This window comes from Panulirus ornatus, chromosome 14, assembly GCF_036320965.1.
Source record: "Panulirus ornatus isolate Po-2019 chromosome 14, ASM3632096v1, whole genome shotgun sequence".
NCBI lineage: Eukaryota > Metazoa > Arthropoda > Malacostraca > Decapoda > Palinuridae > Panulirus > Panulirus ornatus.
Genome location: NC_092237.1, coordinates 52,775,883 through 52,795,014, shown reverse-complemented (window position 1 = coordinate 52,795,014; position 19,132 = coordinate 52,775,883). Strand labels below are relative to the sequence as shown.

Genomic DNA, 19,132 nt, shown 5'->3' with positions numbered 1-19,132 from the left:
GCAGACACCATTACCAACACCTGTTCGTTACCATCAGCCAGCAGACACCATTACCAACACCTGTTCGTTACCATCAGCCAGCAGACACTACCAACACACCTGTTCGTTGCCATCAGCCAGCAGACACCATTACAACACACCTGTTCGTTGCCATCAGCCAGCAGACACTACCAACACACCTGTTCGTTGCCATCAGCCAGCAGACACCATTACCAACACCTGTTCGTTACCATCAGCCAGCAGAACACCATTACCAACACCTGTTCGTTACCATCAGCCAGCAGAACACCATTACCAACACACCTGTTCGTTGCCATCAGCCAGCAGAACACCATTACCAACACCTGTTCGTTACCATCAGCCAGCAGACACCATTACCAACACACTTGTTCGTTACCATCAGCCAGCAGACACTACCAACACACCTGTTCGTTGCCATCAGCCAGCAGACACCATTACCAACACCTGTTCGTTACCATCAGCCAGCAGACACCATTACCAACACACTTGTTCGTTACCATCAGCCAGCAGACACCATTACCAGCACACCTGTTTGTTACCATCAGCCAGCAGACACCATTACCAACACCTGTTCGTTACCATCAGCCAGCAGACACCATTACCAACACACCTGTTCGTTGCCATCAGCCAGCAGAACACCATTACCAACACACTTGTTCGTTACCATCAGCCAGCAGACACCATTACCAACACCTGTTCGTTACCATCAGCCAGCAGAACACCATTACCAACACCTGTTCGTTACCATCAGCCAGCAGACACCATTACCAACACCTGTTCGTTACCATCAGCCAGCAGACACCATTACCAACACACCTGTTCGTTACCATCAGCCAGCAGACACCATTACCAACACACCTGTTCGTTACCATCAGCCAGCAGACACCATTACCAACACCTGTTCGTTACCATCAGCCAGCAGACACTACCAACACACCTGTTCGTTGCCATCAGCCAGCAGACACCATTACCAACACCTGTTTGTCACCATCAGCCAGCAGACACCATTACCAACACACCTGTTCGTTGCCATCAGCCAGCAGACACTCCCAACACACCTGTTGTTCCATCACCCAGCGACAATTACCAACACCTGTTGTCACCATCACCAGCAGAAAATATCTACATTTACCATACATTCACCGACATTTCACATCCGTCTCACAAGGCTCACAGTTCATGTCAACCCTGACCAAGTAATCAGAGGATCTTACTGTCCAATACTTCATTATTCAGACATTAAACGCTTCACATTATTCAAAATAGCATTGATACTAGAATGGCAGAAAGTAAGGAAAAAAATATACAAGACTTTAGAAATCATTTCTGTTTTAAAGTCATTAACTTCTAGTTACTTGTGTCTCAGTAAACTTTACCTAATAAAACACCCAAACTTGTGGGTACGATTCCAACGGAAGATGTCATAATGAAGATACCTGAAGCATAATAACAGGGTTAGAGCCTGGACACACACACACACACACACACACACACACACACACACACACTTTGGAGGGATGACTTGGGTTCCTTGTCGTGCTGGGCCATATACCGAAGAAGGAGCTTAGGGAGGCGCTAGGGTTTCTGGCAATGCACAGCGAGGAAGAAGGAGCTTAGGGAGGCGCTAGGGTTTCTGGCAATGCACAGCGAGGAAGAAGGAGCTTAGGGAGGCGCTAGGGTTTCTGGCAATACACAGCGAGGAAGAAGGAGCTTAGGGAGGCGCTAGGGTTTCTGGCAATGCACAGCGAGGAAGAAGGAGCTTAGGGAGGCGCTAGGGTTTCTGGCAATGCACAGCGAGGAAGAAGGAGCTTAGGGAGGCGCTAGGGTTTCTGGCAATACACAGCGAGGAAGAAGGAGCTTAGGGAGGCGCTAGGGTTTCTGGCAATACACACCGAGGAAGAAGGAGCTTAGGGAGGCGCTAGGGTTTCTGGCAATACACACCGAGGAAGAAGTCGGATCAAGCTTGCCAGCTCGGATGTGGGAGTTGGCTCTGGTTCTGCTCATGACGAATTCCTGGCACGGCTGTAAGACAAAGCTTGCCTGAGCCACCACGGGTGCGAAGGGCATTGGAACGGCAAAGTCGTCGTCGTATGATATCGCTCAACACATCATGGGTCTTGCTACATAGCGATGATCCACAACTCGCTTAAGGGTTAGTATCGGGCGGCCACGCCCTGATACCTAGCGATGCCGGACTTGTGTTATGGCCTCAGAATCCCTTTTATGGAGATACTGAAGCTTCGAAGCTGACCCTCGACTTAAGAGTATTGGAAAGGATGGATTCTTCTCGGGCCAGAAGACCCGCCAAGAGACTCAAGTCACTTTCCGTTAACAGACTTGGCGAAGGCAAATTTTTTCGTTCGTGGTGTAACCATAGGCAGAGTCCAATAACACTTAGAAAAGGAAGAGAGAGAGAGAGAGAGAGAGAGAGAGAGAGAGAGAGAGAGAGAGAGAGAGAGAGAGAGAGAGAGAGAGAGAGAGAGAGAGAGAGAGAGAGAGAGAGAGAGAGAGAGAGAGAGAGAGAGAGAGAGAGAGAGAGAGAGAGAGAGAGAGAGAGAGAGAGAGAGAAGAACTACATGAAGAAATGCTAACGGAATGGCAGCAGAATCCTCCCCATCCAGATGTCCCAAAGACTACGTGAAATACATCCAGAGGCGTAACTCAAAGACTTCGAAAGCTCCTTGGACACAGACTCACGCCTTACACCAAGAGGTGTCGCGTTCTGTTCAGAGGAATCACTGTTTATACACTGTAGTTGATGGGAGGAGACCATCACGTGATGAGAGTTCACTGCTGCACGGGCAGTGGCCAGCCACTCCTCACCCCCACCAATAGCAGTGAGTCGGGTGTGGGTCCTAAGAGCGGGAAGTCCTCAGCGAGGTAGCTGCTGCCCATACCGAATGAGGTGTAACCCAGCTGGAGCCTCACCTCCCTCCTCACCGTCCCTCTCACCCACCAGTCACAAGAGATTAAGGTTTACAGATGAGCCGTGATGCCGCGCTTTTGAACTCGGTTTGAACTGACTGTAGCTACTAGTGATTGTTAATTGGAAAGAAGAACAAGAAGAAGGAGGAAGAGGAGGAGGAGGGTGGACATCATATCGTTGGTGGGTGGAGGCAGCGGTGGGTGAAGGTAGCGTGTGTGTGTGTGTGTGGGGTGGCATCAAGAGGACTGAAGGTCTATATATTCGGGTGGCTCAGCCCCTCAGCTTCCAGATGACCGTGGGATCCCGTGCCCTCAGCGTGGTACATGTGAGTGCTGGCACCGGACACCGCTCGTTGAGCCGTACCCCTTCCTCAGCGGAGCTGTTTACCACTTGCTGCTCGATGTGATTGCGACTAAAGCTGTTGTAGTGTAGTGTGTGGCCGGAGACTGAGTAGCGTGCTGCTCCTCCCCTTTTTCGACGGGGTTCCGCGACGACAAGACCATATGTGAGGCTGGTATACTTGAGCCCCAGTCCATTTTCGAGGAGATAGATGCTCAGGCTCGCCTCTCCTCACCACTGGGATGATACAGCCCAGTGTTATGATCCGGAGTTGATGATTATATACGTGAGTGTCTACTGAAGATCCTACCATTGGGAAGATCGGGTGTCAGTATTCTTTTATCAGGACCCCTGCCAGGATTGGTTGGTGGCAAAGGCGTGCCAAACAGGAAGGAGGTCCTTTGTGCGTGTGTGTGTGTGTGTATGTGTGTGTGTGTGCTTTTGCCGATAGTTCCACGTCCTCCGGCGGGTGTAGGCTCGCCTACAGGAGCCACGGACATTCTCTCTTTAGACGCGGTGCCATCTCCCTCTACCTAGTGTACTGACTGTGGACTGTGACGATGCCCCGCGGACGATCGAATGGCGCCAAAGTAGATTTTCATGTGATCCGGTTGAAAAGAAAATGATGAAAGTCTAGTGTTTAAGTGTGCGAGCGCCTTCAACATGGAGACAGTGACATCACTATAGGAACAGTGACATCAACCCAGGAGTTGTGTCGTGAACACGGAGCTCGTGCTTGTGACGAAGGATACATTGACTTCAACATGGACTCACTTGCTACACCCCACCTGTTGATCGCGTGACATCACATTGTCCTCTGTCTTCTTGTGTCATTATCATCCATGGATCACAGAGGATCCACCAAGTGCAGGCGACTCTGTAGTGTTATGGCACTAGGTGTCTGTGTCGTGCGGTGGGTGCTGAGCTGTGCCAGAGGTGGGTGTGTGGAGAACGTCAGTGGCTTACAGCGTGTGACGTGGGTTCTGTAGGGTGGGTATCTCTCAGTGTCTTATGTCAACTCGGTGTGTGTGTGTGTAGTGATGTGTGGTGTTAGGTTCTTAGTGTTGTTCTGTGGTGAGAGTCAGTGTTCCTGTGTGATGTGTCGCTTGTGTTAGTGTTGTGTGGTAAGTGTTACTGGTGTGGTGTGTGGTTGATAACACCAGTGTTGTGTGGTACGTGTCACTGGTGTGGTGTGTGGTACGTGTCATTGGTGTGGTGTGTGGTTGCTAACACCACTATTGTGTGGTACGTGTCATTGGTGTGGTGTGTGGTTGATAACACCAGTGTTGTGTGGTACGTGTCATTGGTGTAGTGTGTGGTTGCTAACACCACTATTGTGAGGTACGTGTCACTGGTGTGGTGTGTGGCTGATAACTCCAGTGTTGTGTGGTACGTGTCGCTGGTGTGGTGTGTGGTTGCTAACACCAGTGTTGTGTGGTACGTGTCACTGGTGTGGTGTGTGGTTGATAACACCAGTGTTGTGTGGTACGTGTCATTGGTGTAGTGTGTGGTTGATAACACCACTATTGTGTGGTACGTGTCACTGGTGTGGTGTGTAGTTGATAAGACCAGTGTTGTGTGGTACGTGTCACTGGTGTGGTGTGTGGTTGATAAGACCAGTGTTGTGTGGTACGTGTCACTGGTGTGGTGTGTGGTTGATAACACCGGTGTTGTGTGGTACGTGTCACTGGTGTGGTGTGTGGTTGATAAGACCAGTGTTGTGTGGTACGTGTCACTGGTGTGGTGTGTGGTTGATAAGACCAGTGTTGTGTGGTACGTGTCACTGGTGTGGTGTGTGGTTGATAACACCAGTCTTGTGTGGTACGTGTCATTGGTGTAGTGTGTGGTTGATAACACCAGTCTTGTGTGGTACGTGTCATTGGTGTAGTGTGTGGTTGATAACACCACTATTGTGTGGTACGTGTCACTGGTGTGTTGTGTGGTACGTGTCACTGGTGTGGTGTGTGGTTGATAACACCAGTGTTGTGTGGTACGTGTCACTGGTGTGTTGTGTGGTACGTGTCACTGGTGTGGTGTGTGGTTGATAACACCAGTGTTGTGTGGTACGTGTCATTGGTGTAGTGTGTGGTACGTGTCACTGGTGTGGTGTGTGGTTGATAAGACCAGTGTTGTGTGGTACGTGTCACTGGTGTAGTGTGTGGTTGATAACACCAGTGTTGTGTGGTACGTGTCATTGGTGTAGTGTGTGGTTGATAACACCAGTGTTGTGTGGTACGTGTCACTGGTGTGTTGTGTGGTACGTGTCACTGGTGTGGTGTGTGGTTGATAACACCAGTGTTGTGTGGTACGTGCCATTGCTGTGGTGTGTGGTTGATAGCACCGGTCTTGTGTGGTGACACAGGTGGTGAGAGTGTTAGTGGTGCTGAGTGTTGTATATTAGCGATGTTCTGTGGTGAATATATCGGTGGCATTGTGTGGCAAGCATCTCTGATGATGTGAAGTGTGTGGCAGTGAGGTTTCTTTTTTTGCTGGGCAGTGTGTGTGTGTGTGTGTGTGTGTGTGTTTGTCGTTTCCAGAGTACTGTGGTGGTTGTCTGTGATGTTCGGTGGTTGTCTTGGGTGGATTTTAAGAGCTGTTGTGAGCTGTCTGTGGTGAATCTACGTGGTTGTCAGTGGGTATTTCTGGTGTCATACTGATGGCTGTGTGTGGTGAGTATACAGACGGGTGTTTGTGCTGTTGTATGGTTGTGTAGTGGTAGGTGTCTTGTGGTGCTGTTTGGTAGTGGCTTTGAGACGACGGTAGTAAGGTTCCTCTGGCGTCGGTTGTGTGGTAGTGTTGCCTGGTGGTTGTTATATGGTTGGCACCACTGGTGTTCTGTGGCGTGTGTGTGTGTGTGTGTGTGTGTGTGTGTGTCCCTGTATTGTATTGTTGTAATCATCAGTGTTGGTGATCACGTATATATATATATATATATATATATATATATATATATATATATATATATATATATATATATATATATGGGAGTCAAAAATGTTGTCTGTCTGTTGGAAACTGTAGCATATGGTCGGTTTCTGTGGTACTGTATGGTGGTTATCTGTTATATCGTGTATCTGTGGTGTCACAAGTTTGTGGAAGTCTAGTTAGTAATTATGGTGAACGGCTGTGGTCACCTAAGGTCATGGTATGTAAAAAAGGTCTCTGTCCTGTTGTGCACTCGATGCATGTGTTGCGTGATTAGGTATTTTCTTTTTCCACGGGAGTTTATAGCGTTGTTTGGTAGTTTCCTTCTCCGTGGTGGTGGTGGTGGTAGTCCAAGTGTTGTGAGGTGTGTCAGTGGTGGTTGAGGGGTGAGTCATGTTGTGTGGTGGGTGTCTGTAGTCTTGCCTGGTGTCTTTGTGGTGTCGTGGTCCCATGCACATCTCTGTGGCGCTGTGGTTGGATGGTTCGTGGCGTTCTTGTGATCCAGATCCGTGTGTTGTATTTTTCATGTCGTGTGGTGGTATGTGGCGGTACGTGGTCAGGTCAAGGGCGTCCCCAGCATGATGTGAGCAGCAGGTGGGAGGCGACAGCCCAGTCTGCAGGGGCACTTTACCCCTGCAGATCGTCAGTGTGATCGTGTGGACGTGCGCGAACACTCCCTGCCTCACATCAGCATTGACACATGAGCCACGTCCGTCACTCGTCCCAGGTAAAGAGAATGATGGTCATCGTCGAAGCCTCACGTTCTTCCGACACATAAGGCGTTGCATTGGCGCGGTGTTGTGCCCTTACTAGATCTCTGCCTGATGGCGCGGACCTGACTAGTGATGCGAGGGGCAGCTGGTGTGTGTGTGTGTGTGTTGTGTGTGTGTGTGTGGATGGCGGCAACGGGAGGGGTATCTGTGTGTAGGGGAAGTGAGAAGAGTGTGTGTGTGTGTGTGTATAATGGTGGTGGTAGCGTGGAGGGTAGCAGTGTGTGGCAGTCCGGAAGACGGTTGTTGCTGGCTCTCTCTCTCTCTCTCTCTCTCTCTCTCTCTCTCTCTCTCTCTCTCTCTCTCTCTCTCTCTCTCTCTCTCTCTCTCTCTCTCCACCACCAACCTCACACACTACCACTTCGCCAGGGCACACCACGCACCACATGGTGAACACCCGGTCAGGAGCTGTGGAGTGAAAGACCCATGGCCAACACCCGGTGAAGGGGTAGTGAGGACAGACAGGATGATGGCAATAGATAGGAAGAGACAAGGTGCGGATGGACGAGAGATGTCGTGAATGATAACGAAGATAATACCGTGGATGATAAGAAATTGTGAAATCAAGATGAATGAAAAAAAAGAAAACGTTGTGAAGATGTAAGGTTGACTGTAAACACTGTCCATTAAGTAAGATGAGTCCTTTTATGTCCCTGGAAAACAAGAAGCGTTCTTTTAGGTTAGAACAGGATAGAGCTGGAAAACAAGAAGCGTTCTTTTAGGTTAGAACAGGATAGAACTGGAAAACAAGAAGCGTTCTTTTAGGTTAGAACAGGATAGAACTGGAAAACAAGAAGCGTTCTTTTAGGTTAGAACAGGATAGAACTGGAAAACAAGAAGCGTTCTTTTAGGTTAGAACAGGATAGAACTGGAAAACAAGAAGCGTTCTTTTAGGTTAGAACAGGATAGAGCTGGAAAACAAGAAGCGTTCTTTTAGGTTAGAACAGGATAGAACTGGAAAACAAGAAGCGTTCTTTTAGGTTAGAACAGGATAGAACTGGAAAACAAGAAGCGTTCTTTTAGGTTATAACAGGATAGAACTAGAAAACAAGAAGCGTTCTTTTAGGTTAGAACAGGATAGAACTGGAAAACAAAAAGCGTTCTTTTAGGTTAGAACAGGATAGAACTGGAAAACAAGAAGCGTTCTTTTAGGTTATAACAGGATAGCACTGGGAAACAAGAAGCGTTCTTTTAGGTTAGAACAGGATAGACCAAGTGACGTCAGTAGAGTCGTGGATAAACAAAGCAGGTGGAAGCATGTCTTGGTGCAGCCAATCCCCCCAAAAAGGAGACTGTTTTGACCCAATCAGCTATCGTCCCTTTGCTCTCACTTCCGGTATCGCCAAAGCCTTTCTAAATTTTCCCTAACACTCTCACTTTCCCTAAACACTTTAAATAACATTTCATTCTTCCGTGGTGTAAGTTCTTGTTGGTTTGTGATCACTCTCTCCTCTGTAACGCCTTTAATCCTTCTCTTCTTCTCTCTCTCTCAGGATATTTTGGTGAATCTTGCAGTGGCTGGCTCGCGACATCTCGAAATCATTTGACAAGACGTGACGTAACCCTTTGCTTTCTAAACTTCGTCAATACGGAGTGTTTACACACTCAGAGTGGACCCTCTTCCACTTCTCTTTGTCAAAAGCTTTTCGTCTTATTAATTCTCCTAGAGTCACTTTCTCTCCTCCCCAACCATCCGTTCCTCTCCCCCCTAGTTGCTGTTGCTCCTCTCCCTTTTCAGATACTCCCTCCTTGACCTGTCTGCTTGTACTCCTCCCATGAAGGCCCAAGGCACACCTCAGGCTAGTGTTTCTTGTAGTCTCTGTGTCAATAAAGTCAATACAAAGATTGAATGTTATGATACCTTCTTCTCTCCTTGAAGAACGTAGTTGTGGAATTTTCTATTTCTATTCAGCTTTCTCTCTTCCTGTAGGCTCCCTACTTTCAAGGGTCAGCTCAACAAAGACTAGAGGATTTCTAATTAAAATCTTCATTCAGTTTCTACGCTATTCTATTTTCATTCAAGATGGCCGTGGTTAGTACATGTCTCACCCATGTCTTGTCGTTCACTACAACGAAAATAAGCAAGTTTGGAGAAACAAGAAGTGTCGTGTATAAACAATACATGAATGAATGCGTGGTACCGTGAATAAAGGAAGTATGAATAGAACAAAAGAGTGTACATGAAGAAGATGGTTATCCTAAACACACCTATCATACGGACGTATTGTCTATTAGAAAAAAACTTTTCAAGAACTCCTCATTTTTATTGAGGCCATGGTCTTTAACTGACACAAAACTCAGTGTAAAATCCCTCATATCATCACGGCGTCTCTTATTCTATTCATGTTAAGGATATCTTATTATTTTTACGAACATCCGTTGCTTCTTAGGACTACTGCTTCATCGGGGACACATCTTGTTCAATGGACACCCAGTAAGTTCATGAAGGACACCTTATATCTTGACGACATCTCTTGCTTCCTGGCACTACTTTGTTTTTCTGAGTCTTGCTTACATTCGTTTATGCCCAGGACTCACAGCCACCTGTTGCTTATTTACGTCGCTTTCTTACTGTCGACGCCTCATTCATACACATTTTTAGTTTATCCTCACAGCTGCTATAAAGCTTAGTTAATGTACATTCAGCAGAATGAAATGACCTAACACAAAGATATGTCCATCTCTTTATTGACCGTAGTTTACATTTACGGTGTATAAACGCCGGAGCTAAGGTAGAAAGAGAGAGCCAGTCTACGAGAAAGACTTATGAGGAGAAAGTTAGACCCCGTGGTGGTGTCTGGCTATTGTACAGTGGTATTCAGGCCTCCAGGAACAGCTGAAGGTAATCCAAACAACTAATTCATAGATACTAAGGGATTCTGAGCGTCATGACTATGACTCAAGACGATAAGACACTCAGATAGAAGGAATTAAGTAGATCGGATCCTGTATACGTGCATTCAAACATCACGAAATTGCGTAATCCTTTTATCTATACAGTTCACATGGCAATGTCTTGCAACTTAGTTACAGAGGACCTGGCCAGCATAGTCCATGCCTTGTGAGGCGTCCGTGATGGAGGAGGTAATGTGGTTCTACCATTCATGTTCAGGTTGCTGACCATTTGCTATTCTGTGGCACCTCCCCTTGTCGAAGGCCATTCCTTCGTAGCCAAGATAGTTCTGTAAAGAGCCAAAGATGGCCCGATAGCTGTTGGAGTTGGAAATGATCTGTTGTGGACAATGATAGGCTACTGGTAACAGTGATTCAGGTAGTTTTGTTGCTCGAGGGGTCTGGATATGCATAATTAGAGACGAAAAAAACTAGCAATGTCTATGTTATCTTCAACAATAGAGCGAGGTGGAAAATGCTTGATGTGCCAGACTTTGAGCTATTAAGCGGAACTAAAACAGCTACGTTTACTTGTTGAATTATGTTCGCTGTGTGTAATACACTTTGTGGGTGCATGAATCGGTCATCATGAAATGGAATAACTTGAGTAATTACAAAAAGTATTATAGTATGTAAGAGTAAGGAACATTTTGGTATGGAATAGGTAGAGAATAGGGAAGGTTTCGTATGGCCAGAGATGGATTGGTGGGATAGAATTGGTCTTTTAAAGCAAAGGATAGTATGGTAGGTACAGTTATGGCCTGGTAGAGCCAAGAATAGTTGGTTGGGATAGATATGACCCGGTTAGGCCAGGAATGATGGCTCGGTACGAACAGGAAAGGTATGCGGAGTTGGGTACTTTGGCAAAGTAAGATGTGGTCTGTTTGAACGACGGAAGATCTACTTGGGAGCAGGGAAGGTATCCTACACTGATGTGGTTTTCACTCGGTTTCGGAATCTGATGAGAGAATTTTGTGACTAAAGAGACGATCAAAGCAAAATGTTCTGTCACCGTTTCAAAGACGATCACATCTCACGGTGTCTTCCAGGCATCAAGACAACTGTGGTTGAGGTGTGCCCACATAGCTTCTTTCCCCTCATCATAACAACACATGAGGATTGCCTGTGAATTGATCCATCATTCTTTTTGAAGAAAGGTCGACTCTGTGTGTCATAAAGGATCTCAGTCTGTGTTGAAAGACAGGTTCTTAACAGCAGAGAGCAAATTCGGATCGTATCCCCAAGACGCGTCTCACCGACTTGCGCTGTGTGAGTCATTGTAACTCATTCCTGACACATAAACAGATAACTGATCACAATTACTCCAGAAAGGATTAATATTTGCTCTATTCTCCTTCTAGGTTGCTACGCTGCTCGCCTGAGAGGTCACAACCGCAACTTAAAGCATCATACCAACCACAGAAGTCAAACCACAAGCTACGAAAAAAAAAGGGGGAACCACCTCTGGTTCCACGACCTCCTCCCCCCTAGAACCATGTCGTCGTCTTGTGTGCCGCCGAAGGGGTGCGTCGTGCATAACCCCGATCCCTACAGCCAAGACCCCGACCCCCACAGACACGATGACTGCGACGACTCAGGCAGTGAATGTGGCTCCTTGTGTACCTGTACCTCCAGCAGCATGACGTCGCTGGCCACCTCCATGGGCAGTAGAGAAGCCATCGCGCTTGGCCGCAACAGCGCCTCTTCGATGTACCTAGCCGCCCCGCCGGCGGCGCCCCCGGCAGGCACCCAGGTAGCCACGCAGACAGCGGACAGCAGCGGCAGCCCTTACTTCGTGGTGTTTGTGTCCCCGCAAATGTCAGGCAGGGAGGGTAACGGCTGCGGCAACTGCCAGCAGAGGCAGACAGTCCAGGCTGCCTTAAAATCGTCCCTCCGCACGGCTTGTGACTTCTGCCCTTGGATCGCGGGCTTCGTCATCATCTACTACTCATTCTACTGGTGGGGTCTCGGGCCTGGGTTCTCGGCATTCCTGTGCGTCGTCGGCGCCCATGCTATCGTCCGCTTCTTCAAGGCACGAGGGGTACTCCACTGCTCCGCGAACAACCTCTCCGAAGCTCAACAGGAGAGCGACCCTTCCGTAAGTACCGAAGTGCATCATTGGTCCTCACTACCCTGATCAGTCCCCTTAGCTTTATGACCTCAGCAGGAGGAGGGTGTTGATCACTCACACTGGAGTTCGAGAGACTTTAGGAGAACCAGGATGGCCTACTACGTACCTGGGGATCCCTCAGAATCACCTCGTCATTGAGGATTCTTGATTCTTGAAGTCCAGACAATAGATGAGATATTAAGGAAAAGATCTAAAACGTCTTCGTTGAGGAAGTCAAACTCCCTTTTCCGCTCGACTGAGAATATATAGAGTTCGAATATGATACATTTATAAGTTCACCTAACTCATGTCAAACGGACAAATGTTGATAGCATATGTTGATGAGATACTAAAGATAAATAATTTATTTAAGGGTAACCTTGACCTTATCTCACCTTTGTGACCTTCACATGACCATAGAGGAAGGTAGACATTCTCTCTAAATTCCGAAAGGCTTTCCAACTCTACCAGATGCAGGCCCATGCCTACCTTGAGAACGAAATGCCGTGGGATATTTGATGGCACAGGATATAATGGTTATTTTGATGGCAATGCGAGTTCTCAGAATATCTTCAGAAATCCCACGTATTTTATGATTTCCACAGTGACTTTTTTCTAAGAACAATTCCTGGTATGTCCCAGGACTTCCTCCCAAAGTTTCCTGCAGCCCAAGACTGCGCTACCCCCAGTAACAGGTCAGTGTGAACGCCTTTGGAATAAGTTCTTTGATGACGAGACTTTACTTCCAGTAACCAACCTTGCCAGAGGTGACTTTTCACTCGCGGTGTAACCTCGAGTGGGCGTAGTCCGGTAGCGCTCTATGTGAGCTGAATCTACGATTTGGTTCCCCTTTGGTGTCTCATTTGTCGTGTACGTCAGTGTCGTACCCTGGGTCGCTAGTACTACTTGCCATACGTAGAGAATGTTCAAGGATAGATAATAAACCCCACCGATAGATAGATATTTTCATTTTAAAAACTTCTATTGAGAAAGACTTTATTATAGAGTTAGGAGAAGTCATTGCTAGCTTGGGTAGACCATGGCTTACCAAGCAGTCATGACGGGGTAGGTAGGTGCAGACGACATAGCTTCCTGAATATGTGTTTATGATTCAGCTGGTGTGAGACGGCCACGCCACCCTGCCTGCCCCGGTGCAAGTCGACTCACTCTCTTAGATGCCTGGGGAGTAGACCGATCATTTCCACCGCAAGTTTCCAAAACACTTGAATAAACACGACTCCTTTTTTAAGTCCAATATACTTAAATAAACACGACTTCCACTTTAAGTCCAAAATACTTAAATAAACACGATTCTCACTTTAAGTCCAAAATACTTAGATAAACACGATTCTCACTTTAAGTCCAAAATACTTCAATAAACACGACTCCCACTTTAAGTCCAAAATACTTAAATAAACACGATTCTCACTTTAAGTCCAAAATACTTAGATAAACACGATTCTCACTTTAAGTCCAAAATACTTCAATAAACACGACTCCCACTTTAAGTCCAAAATACTTCAATAAACACGACTCCCACTTTAAGTCCAAAATACTTCAATAAACACGACTCCCACTTTAAGTCCAATATACTTCAATAAACACGATTCCCACTTTAAGTCCAAAATACTTCAATGAACACGACTCCACTTTAAGACAGTTACGGATATATGATATTTAGCATGCTAGTTATTTCGTATATTACAAACACAAAAGGTTTACGATGTTGCTGTTCAACATCAGATCAACGATACGACACTACGAATTAGAGTGTCATTATCTTCCCCTACCTCACCTTTGACATTGAATGACACATACTCTCCCTTGGATTCCAATCCTACGAAGTCTATATATTTGGCAAAGTCGTGCGTCTACACCCTTTTTGCCCTTTCCCTTCAGCTCTGTCACTAGGGCTAGATAACACATGGTGTACCTAGTGGTGTTACATAGTGAGCAAAGTGATCCATAAGTTTTATCATATCCTCCTCTACCTCACCGCTTTTCTCCCAGGTTGATTCAAACTCGTTACCGATAGCAATGGTGCTTCTTCAAGCTCACATTCTTTCGTCATCTTATACTAGATCTTCACTTTTCCCCTCGTCTACTTTCGCGTGTATAGACCTACCGACATCGGGCATGGTACTGCGTCTCAGGTAACAAGAAGGTCCTCTCTCTCTCTCTCTCTCTCTCTCTCTCTCTCTCTCTCTCTCTCTCTCTCTCTCTCTCTCTCTCTCTCTCTCTCTCTCTCTCTCTCTCTCTCTCTCTCTCTCTCTCTCTCTCTCTCTCTCTCTCTCTCTCTTCATTCTTGTGGGGAATTTCTTTCCACATTTTGCTCCTGCGTATCCAGCTGCTGTTTGACTTGCACTGGGCACTAAGTTGGCTATTGTTCGTCAGAGTTTGACACCACCAGCCTTACATTTCTATCTATTTTCAGTCAACGACATTACAAAAGGAGCGGTCTAGATTTATCAGAACTCTCGTCACTAGCAGCAAGAGCAGATCTTCTCGTTACTTTACCGGATGAGAATGAAGATGCACAGTCTTGGAACAATGGGACGAACCTATTTAGACTTTGTGGGAACCTTTTGGCAACCGTGTCTATTGATGTCCATCATCTGCTTTCTCAGGAATCTTATGTTCTTTTCATTCATTTTCTTGAGCGTCTTTATCGTTTGACTTTGTCAATAATTCGTATTTCATGTATTACTTTCTTTGGGTTTTTTTCGCTTGATCAAAATCGTTTTTAGAGAAGGAAAGAATGTTTACATTATAAGTTGTTAATGTGTTCGATGCGATTTTGGTTTTCCTTCATGCGTCTAATCATCGATGATTCAGACATGTCAGTATGGCATCAGCAGCATCATTTAACGAGTTAGATCTTGTCCGAGAGTTTCATTTCAATGAGCGACAAGAAACAAAAGAATCACTACAACGAGGGATCCTCCGACTGGTGCATGACCCCAAACTTATATCTATATGCATGATACATCAATATATGTATACATTTTTATGCATGATACATCATTCTACGTATAAATTTTCATGCATGATACATCAATATATGTATAGATTTTTATGCATGATACATCAATATAAGTATACATTTTATGCATGATACATCATTCTATGTATACATTTTCATCCATGATACATCAATATATGTATAGATTTTTATGCATGATACATCAATATATGTATAGATTTTTATGCATGATACATCAATATATGTATAGATTTTTATGCATGATACATCAATATATGTATAGATTTTTATGCATGATACATCAATATATGTATAGATTAATTTAGAATTCTGCTCTAGTCATACGTAATTACATTAGTATATTGCCTCAAAGACTTCAGAGTGAGCTCAAAGTCTTATGAGTTTCCGTTGTATAGCAGTTGCTTAGACACGGAACAGTTGGCCAAACTTCTCAAGGCATTACTGAGGCTGTCAAGGCTTTGCTCCTCCTTTGATCGGGGTAAATCGAATACTCCTGGTAGTCCCGCGCTGTGCTAATATCACCATCTCGCTCCTTTGCAGCAGGAAGAAGAAGGCGACGAGGAAGACAGCGAAGGTGTGGAGCAGCGGGCGAGGCAGCAAGCCATCGAGAACCTGGCCAATGAGAAGCCTCCGTCCTATGAGGCGGCCGTGGTGAAGCCGCCTCCCTACGACCTACACTTCCACCTCACCCCAACGCAACCCCGCAGCCAGACTGTCGCGCACGACCCCGAGAAACAGTTCCTCAACAAGATGGAGTTCTTAACTGTGCCCAACCTGGTGGTGGACGGCACGGCTGAAGACTCGTGCGACGAGAAGGACGACGTCTTCCTGCCGTCCTACCAAGACGCAATCAGGTTATCCTTCAGGAGCGACAAGGATCCGACAGAGAACCAGGAGCAAGACTGAGGTCACCCCTCCCTGACCTCGGGTTGCAAGCACCAGGGTTGAATTCCCTGACACACCACAGGTCCAGATGGTTGACTCACTCAGATCTCCGCAGTCTTGCGAATCCTTAGTTGAATTCCCTGACACACTACAAGTCCAGATGGTTGACTCACTCAGATCTCCGCAGTCTTGCGAATCCTTAGTTGAACCGGTGAGTTTCCGAAAATGAAAATTATTTCAGAATCTTTTTTAAGACTGTATTGTCCCACTAGTCTAGACGCCGCGTCCCTCCCAAACCCAGTCAGTGAACCTTCCACAACAGGAGAGCAAAAGAGTCACCTCGACTTCGATGCACGTGTCATCACCAAAGACTTTACTCGAACTCGTTTACTTGGACATTGAGGTTAGAGGAGTTCCTATCCCCCACAGACTATGGTGCCCACTCAAAGAATGTCTCAGCCTCACCAAGACTGTTGTTCGGCCAGTTTCACTCGTGCATCGAGGACGCAACTCCACCGGCTTGGCGACCTGCGCTTTGGGTGTTGGGTAAGGCTGAGCACCATCATTCATGCCTGCCGACGCACACACACCTCACCCCCTTCCTCAGCCTCCGCCCAGCTCGAGGCTTCGCTCACGTCAGAAAACAATGATTCTCAACTCCTTCAATTTCCTATGTGACTTCTACGTCATTATGACACGACGAAGGTGTTCGAAGCATCACGAACCGAGAGCCTTCAGTCTTTCGTAACTTTTTCTCAATTAAGTTCACGAAAGTTCATATTCCCGTAATATCTGACAATTAAGTTCACGAAAGTTCACATTCCCGTAATACCTGACAAGACTTAACGTATCTCAGTGACATCAGCGATCCCCCCTGCGTTGCTGTCATTCACCTGTGACGTCGCTATCCTCTGACGTCGACATCACTCGTGTGACATCACTTGAGTGACGTCGGGATCACCTGAGCCTTGAACGACGTCACATCACCTGATAAACATGATCACTCGAGTGACATCACCGTCAGTCGAGCGACATACCAGTCAATCAAGTGACATCATTATCATCATTATCATCATCATTCCATCCGATCAACATCACCATGACCCGAGTGACGTCGCTACGAAACCCAGTGACGGCGTCACCAACCGACTAAAGCCGTAACACCCTTAAAAAAGACTTCAGTCACCACTCGCGTAACATCAAATCCAAGTGACGCTTGAGGAAGCCCCCGGGAATGTTACCTGCAGGTGTAACCACCTCCGATTAGGACAGACACACACACACCCCCCTGTGTTACTCCGTCTGCCTAACGCAAATGCGTCCTGGACACTAAAGTGTGCCTGGCATGCGCTGTGAGAGAGACGCCTCGTCAATCTCTCAGCGCTCTCAGAAGTGATCATGAGACCCCTCGTACTCCTGAGGGCGATCTTGCACCTTCCCCGCCCTGTGAAGAGAGAGGTAGGGTGGTCTTCGTACGACCTCTCAGAGGAGCATCTAGGGGTGATCTCACGACCTCTCAGATCTGCCAGGAGGACCTCACGACCTCTCAGACCTCCCTCCCCCGCAAGCCTGTGAGGGTAATCTTGCAATTTCTCAGACCTCTGAATGTGAGCTCGCGACCTCTCAGACCTCCTGTGGAGGGGAAGGCCTCACAACCACACAATCCCCCACCCCCTCAGCCCTCTAGGAGCGACCTCTCGACCTCTCAGCACCCTTGGAGTGAACCTCACGACCTCCACACACACATCTCTCTCTCTCTCTCTCTCTCTCTCTCTCTCTCTCTCTCTCTCTCTCTCTCTCTCTCTCTCTCTCTCTCTCTCTCTCTCTCTCTCTCTCTCTCTCTCTCTCTCTCTCTCTCTCTCCTGCACTACTTGATTCATAGCGTCCACACTCTCAGGCTCACGGCCCATTTGCTCGAGCAAATGGCAGCCACCTGCTCAAGTCTGTCCAGTTACTGGTCAGGTCCGGTGATCACGTGCCTTCACAACAGGCTGGTGCTAACAGCCCAAGGATAATACAACTACCTCCACACCATCCTCCCGTCTTGTTATCAAGGACGTTCAGTAATGAACAATTGTGTGCGTGCATGTGAACGAGTGAGGGTGTGTGTGTGTGTGTGTGTGTGTGTGTGTGTGTGTGTGTGTACGAGTGAGTGTGTGTGTGCGTGTAATTATCTATTTGTAGAGTATGGAAAAGGAGTTCAGTATTCGTGAGGCCTCATCCCTTATCCCTTATGAGGGTGAATATATATATATATATATATATATATATATATATATATATATATATATATATATATATATATATATATATATATATATATATATATATATATATATATATATATATATATATATATATATATATATAGTACAATACTGTTCCAAAAGGAACAGAGAAGGGGGCCAGGTGAGGATATTTACTCAAAGGCCCAGTCCTCTGTTCTTAACGCTACCTCGCTAATGCGGGAAATGGCGAATAGTATAAAAGAAAGAAAAGTACAATACTGGAGTGTTAACCAAGCGAGGTTTAGTACATAAAGAGCGTCACAGCGACGGGCCAGCTCCCAACAGACGTGGAGAACAGACGCCAAGAAACATGCTCTGATCCCCTCCTCCCTGCCCTCCTCTATCAAGGAGAGCCAGTGTCCCAGTTGCTGTGAGAGGCGCTCCACATCTGGGATAGTGTGGATAGGATCTGGGACATATGAGTGTCCCAGTCTGTAAATATAGTGTTTGTAAATAGTTGATAACAACATCCAGTTGTGTGTGTGTTCCGAGCGACTGGGGTCTGTTGACTGAGTGTGCGTAAGGTGTGAATGTGAAGACACGTGGAGTGTCAGAATCTAAATGTTCTTGTTTATACCAATCTATGTTATGTTAACATTTGTAATAAAATGTCTAATGTGTAAATAAAAGCGTCCTCCCAATGTGATTATTTTTTTCATTCATCACAACAGTATCTACAACCGAGGAAAATCGAAAAGATGATCTAGCCCTCTGGTGAATAGAAGTGGAAAAGGACAAAATAGATAGAGAAATAATGAGAAGAATACTTAAGGGTCTTTGAACAGTGGAAGATATTGTGTTTCAGAATGGATCAAGCTGTAGTAGTCACGAGAGACGTGAGAAAGGTGGGAGTTCCAAAGCTTATTGGTGTAGGGGAAGAAACAGGTATCAAAACGGCCCACTCTTAAATTACCATACCAACACGACGCTGAAGCTTCAGAAGCATAGCAGGGCCAAGCTACTGGCGAAGGT

General features: G+C 46.4%; 1 protein-coding gene across 5 annotated transcripts in view; it reads left to right on the top strand.

Annotated features, from left to right (window-relative positions):
- Nucleotides 1-18,806, top strand: part of LOC139753435 (uncharacterized) — a 30,205-nt gene extending 11,399 nt beyond the window's left edge. Inside the window, exons 1-3 of one of the 5 annotated variants that reach the window (XM_071669943.1) lie at nt 2,875-3,572; nt 11,235-11,971; nt 15,531-18,806. In XM_071669943.1, coding sequence (XP_071526044.1) covers nt 11,369-11,971; nt 15,531-15,893 — 966 coding nt within the window. In that variant the 5' untranslated portion in view covers nt 2,875-3,572; nt 11,235-11,368 and the 3' untranslated portion in view covers nt 15,894-18,806. Of the gene's footprint in view, nt 1-2,874; nt 3,573-3,628; nt 4,277-11,234; nt 11,972-15,527 lie in introns of those variants that run through there. The other 4 variants (XM_071669940.1, XM_071669939.1, XM_071669941.1 and 1 more) reach the window with 4 other exon arrangements.
- Nucleotides 18,807-19,132: the final 326 nt, after the last annotated feature.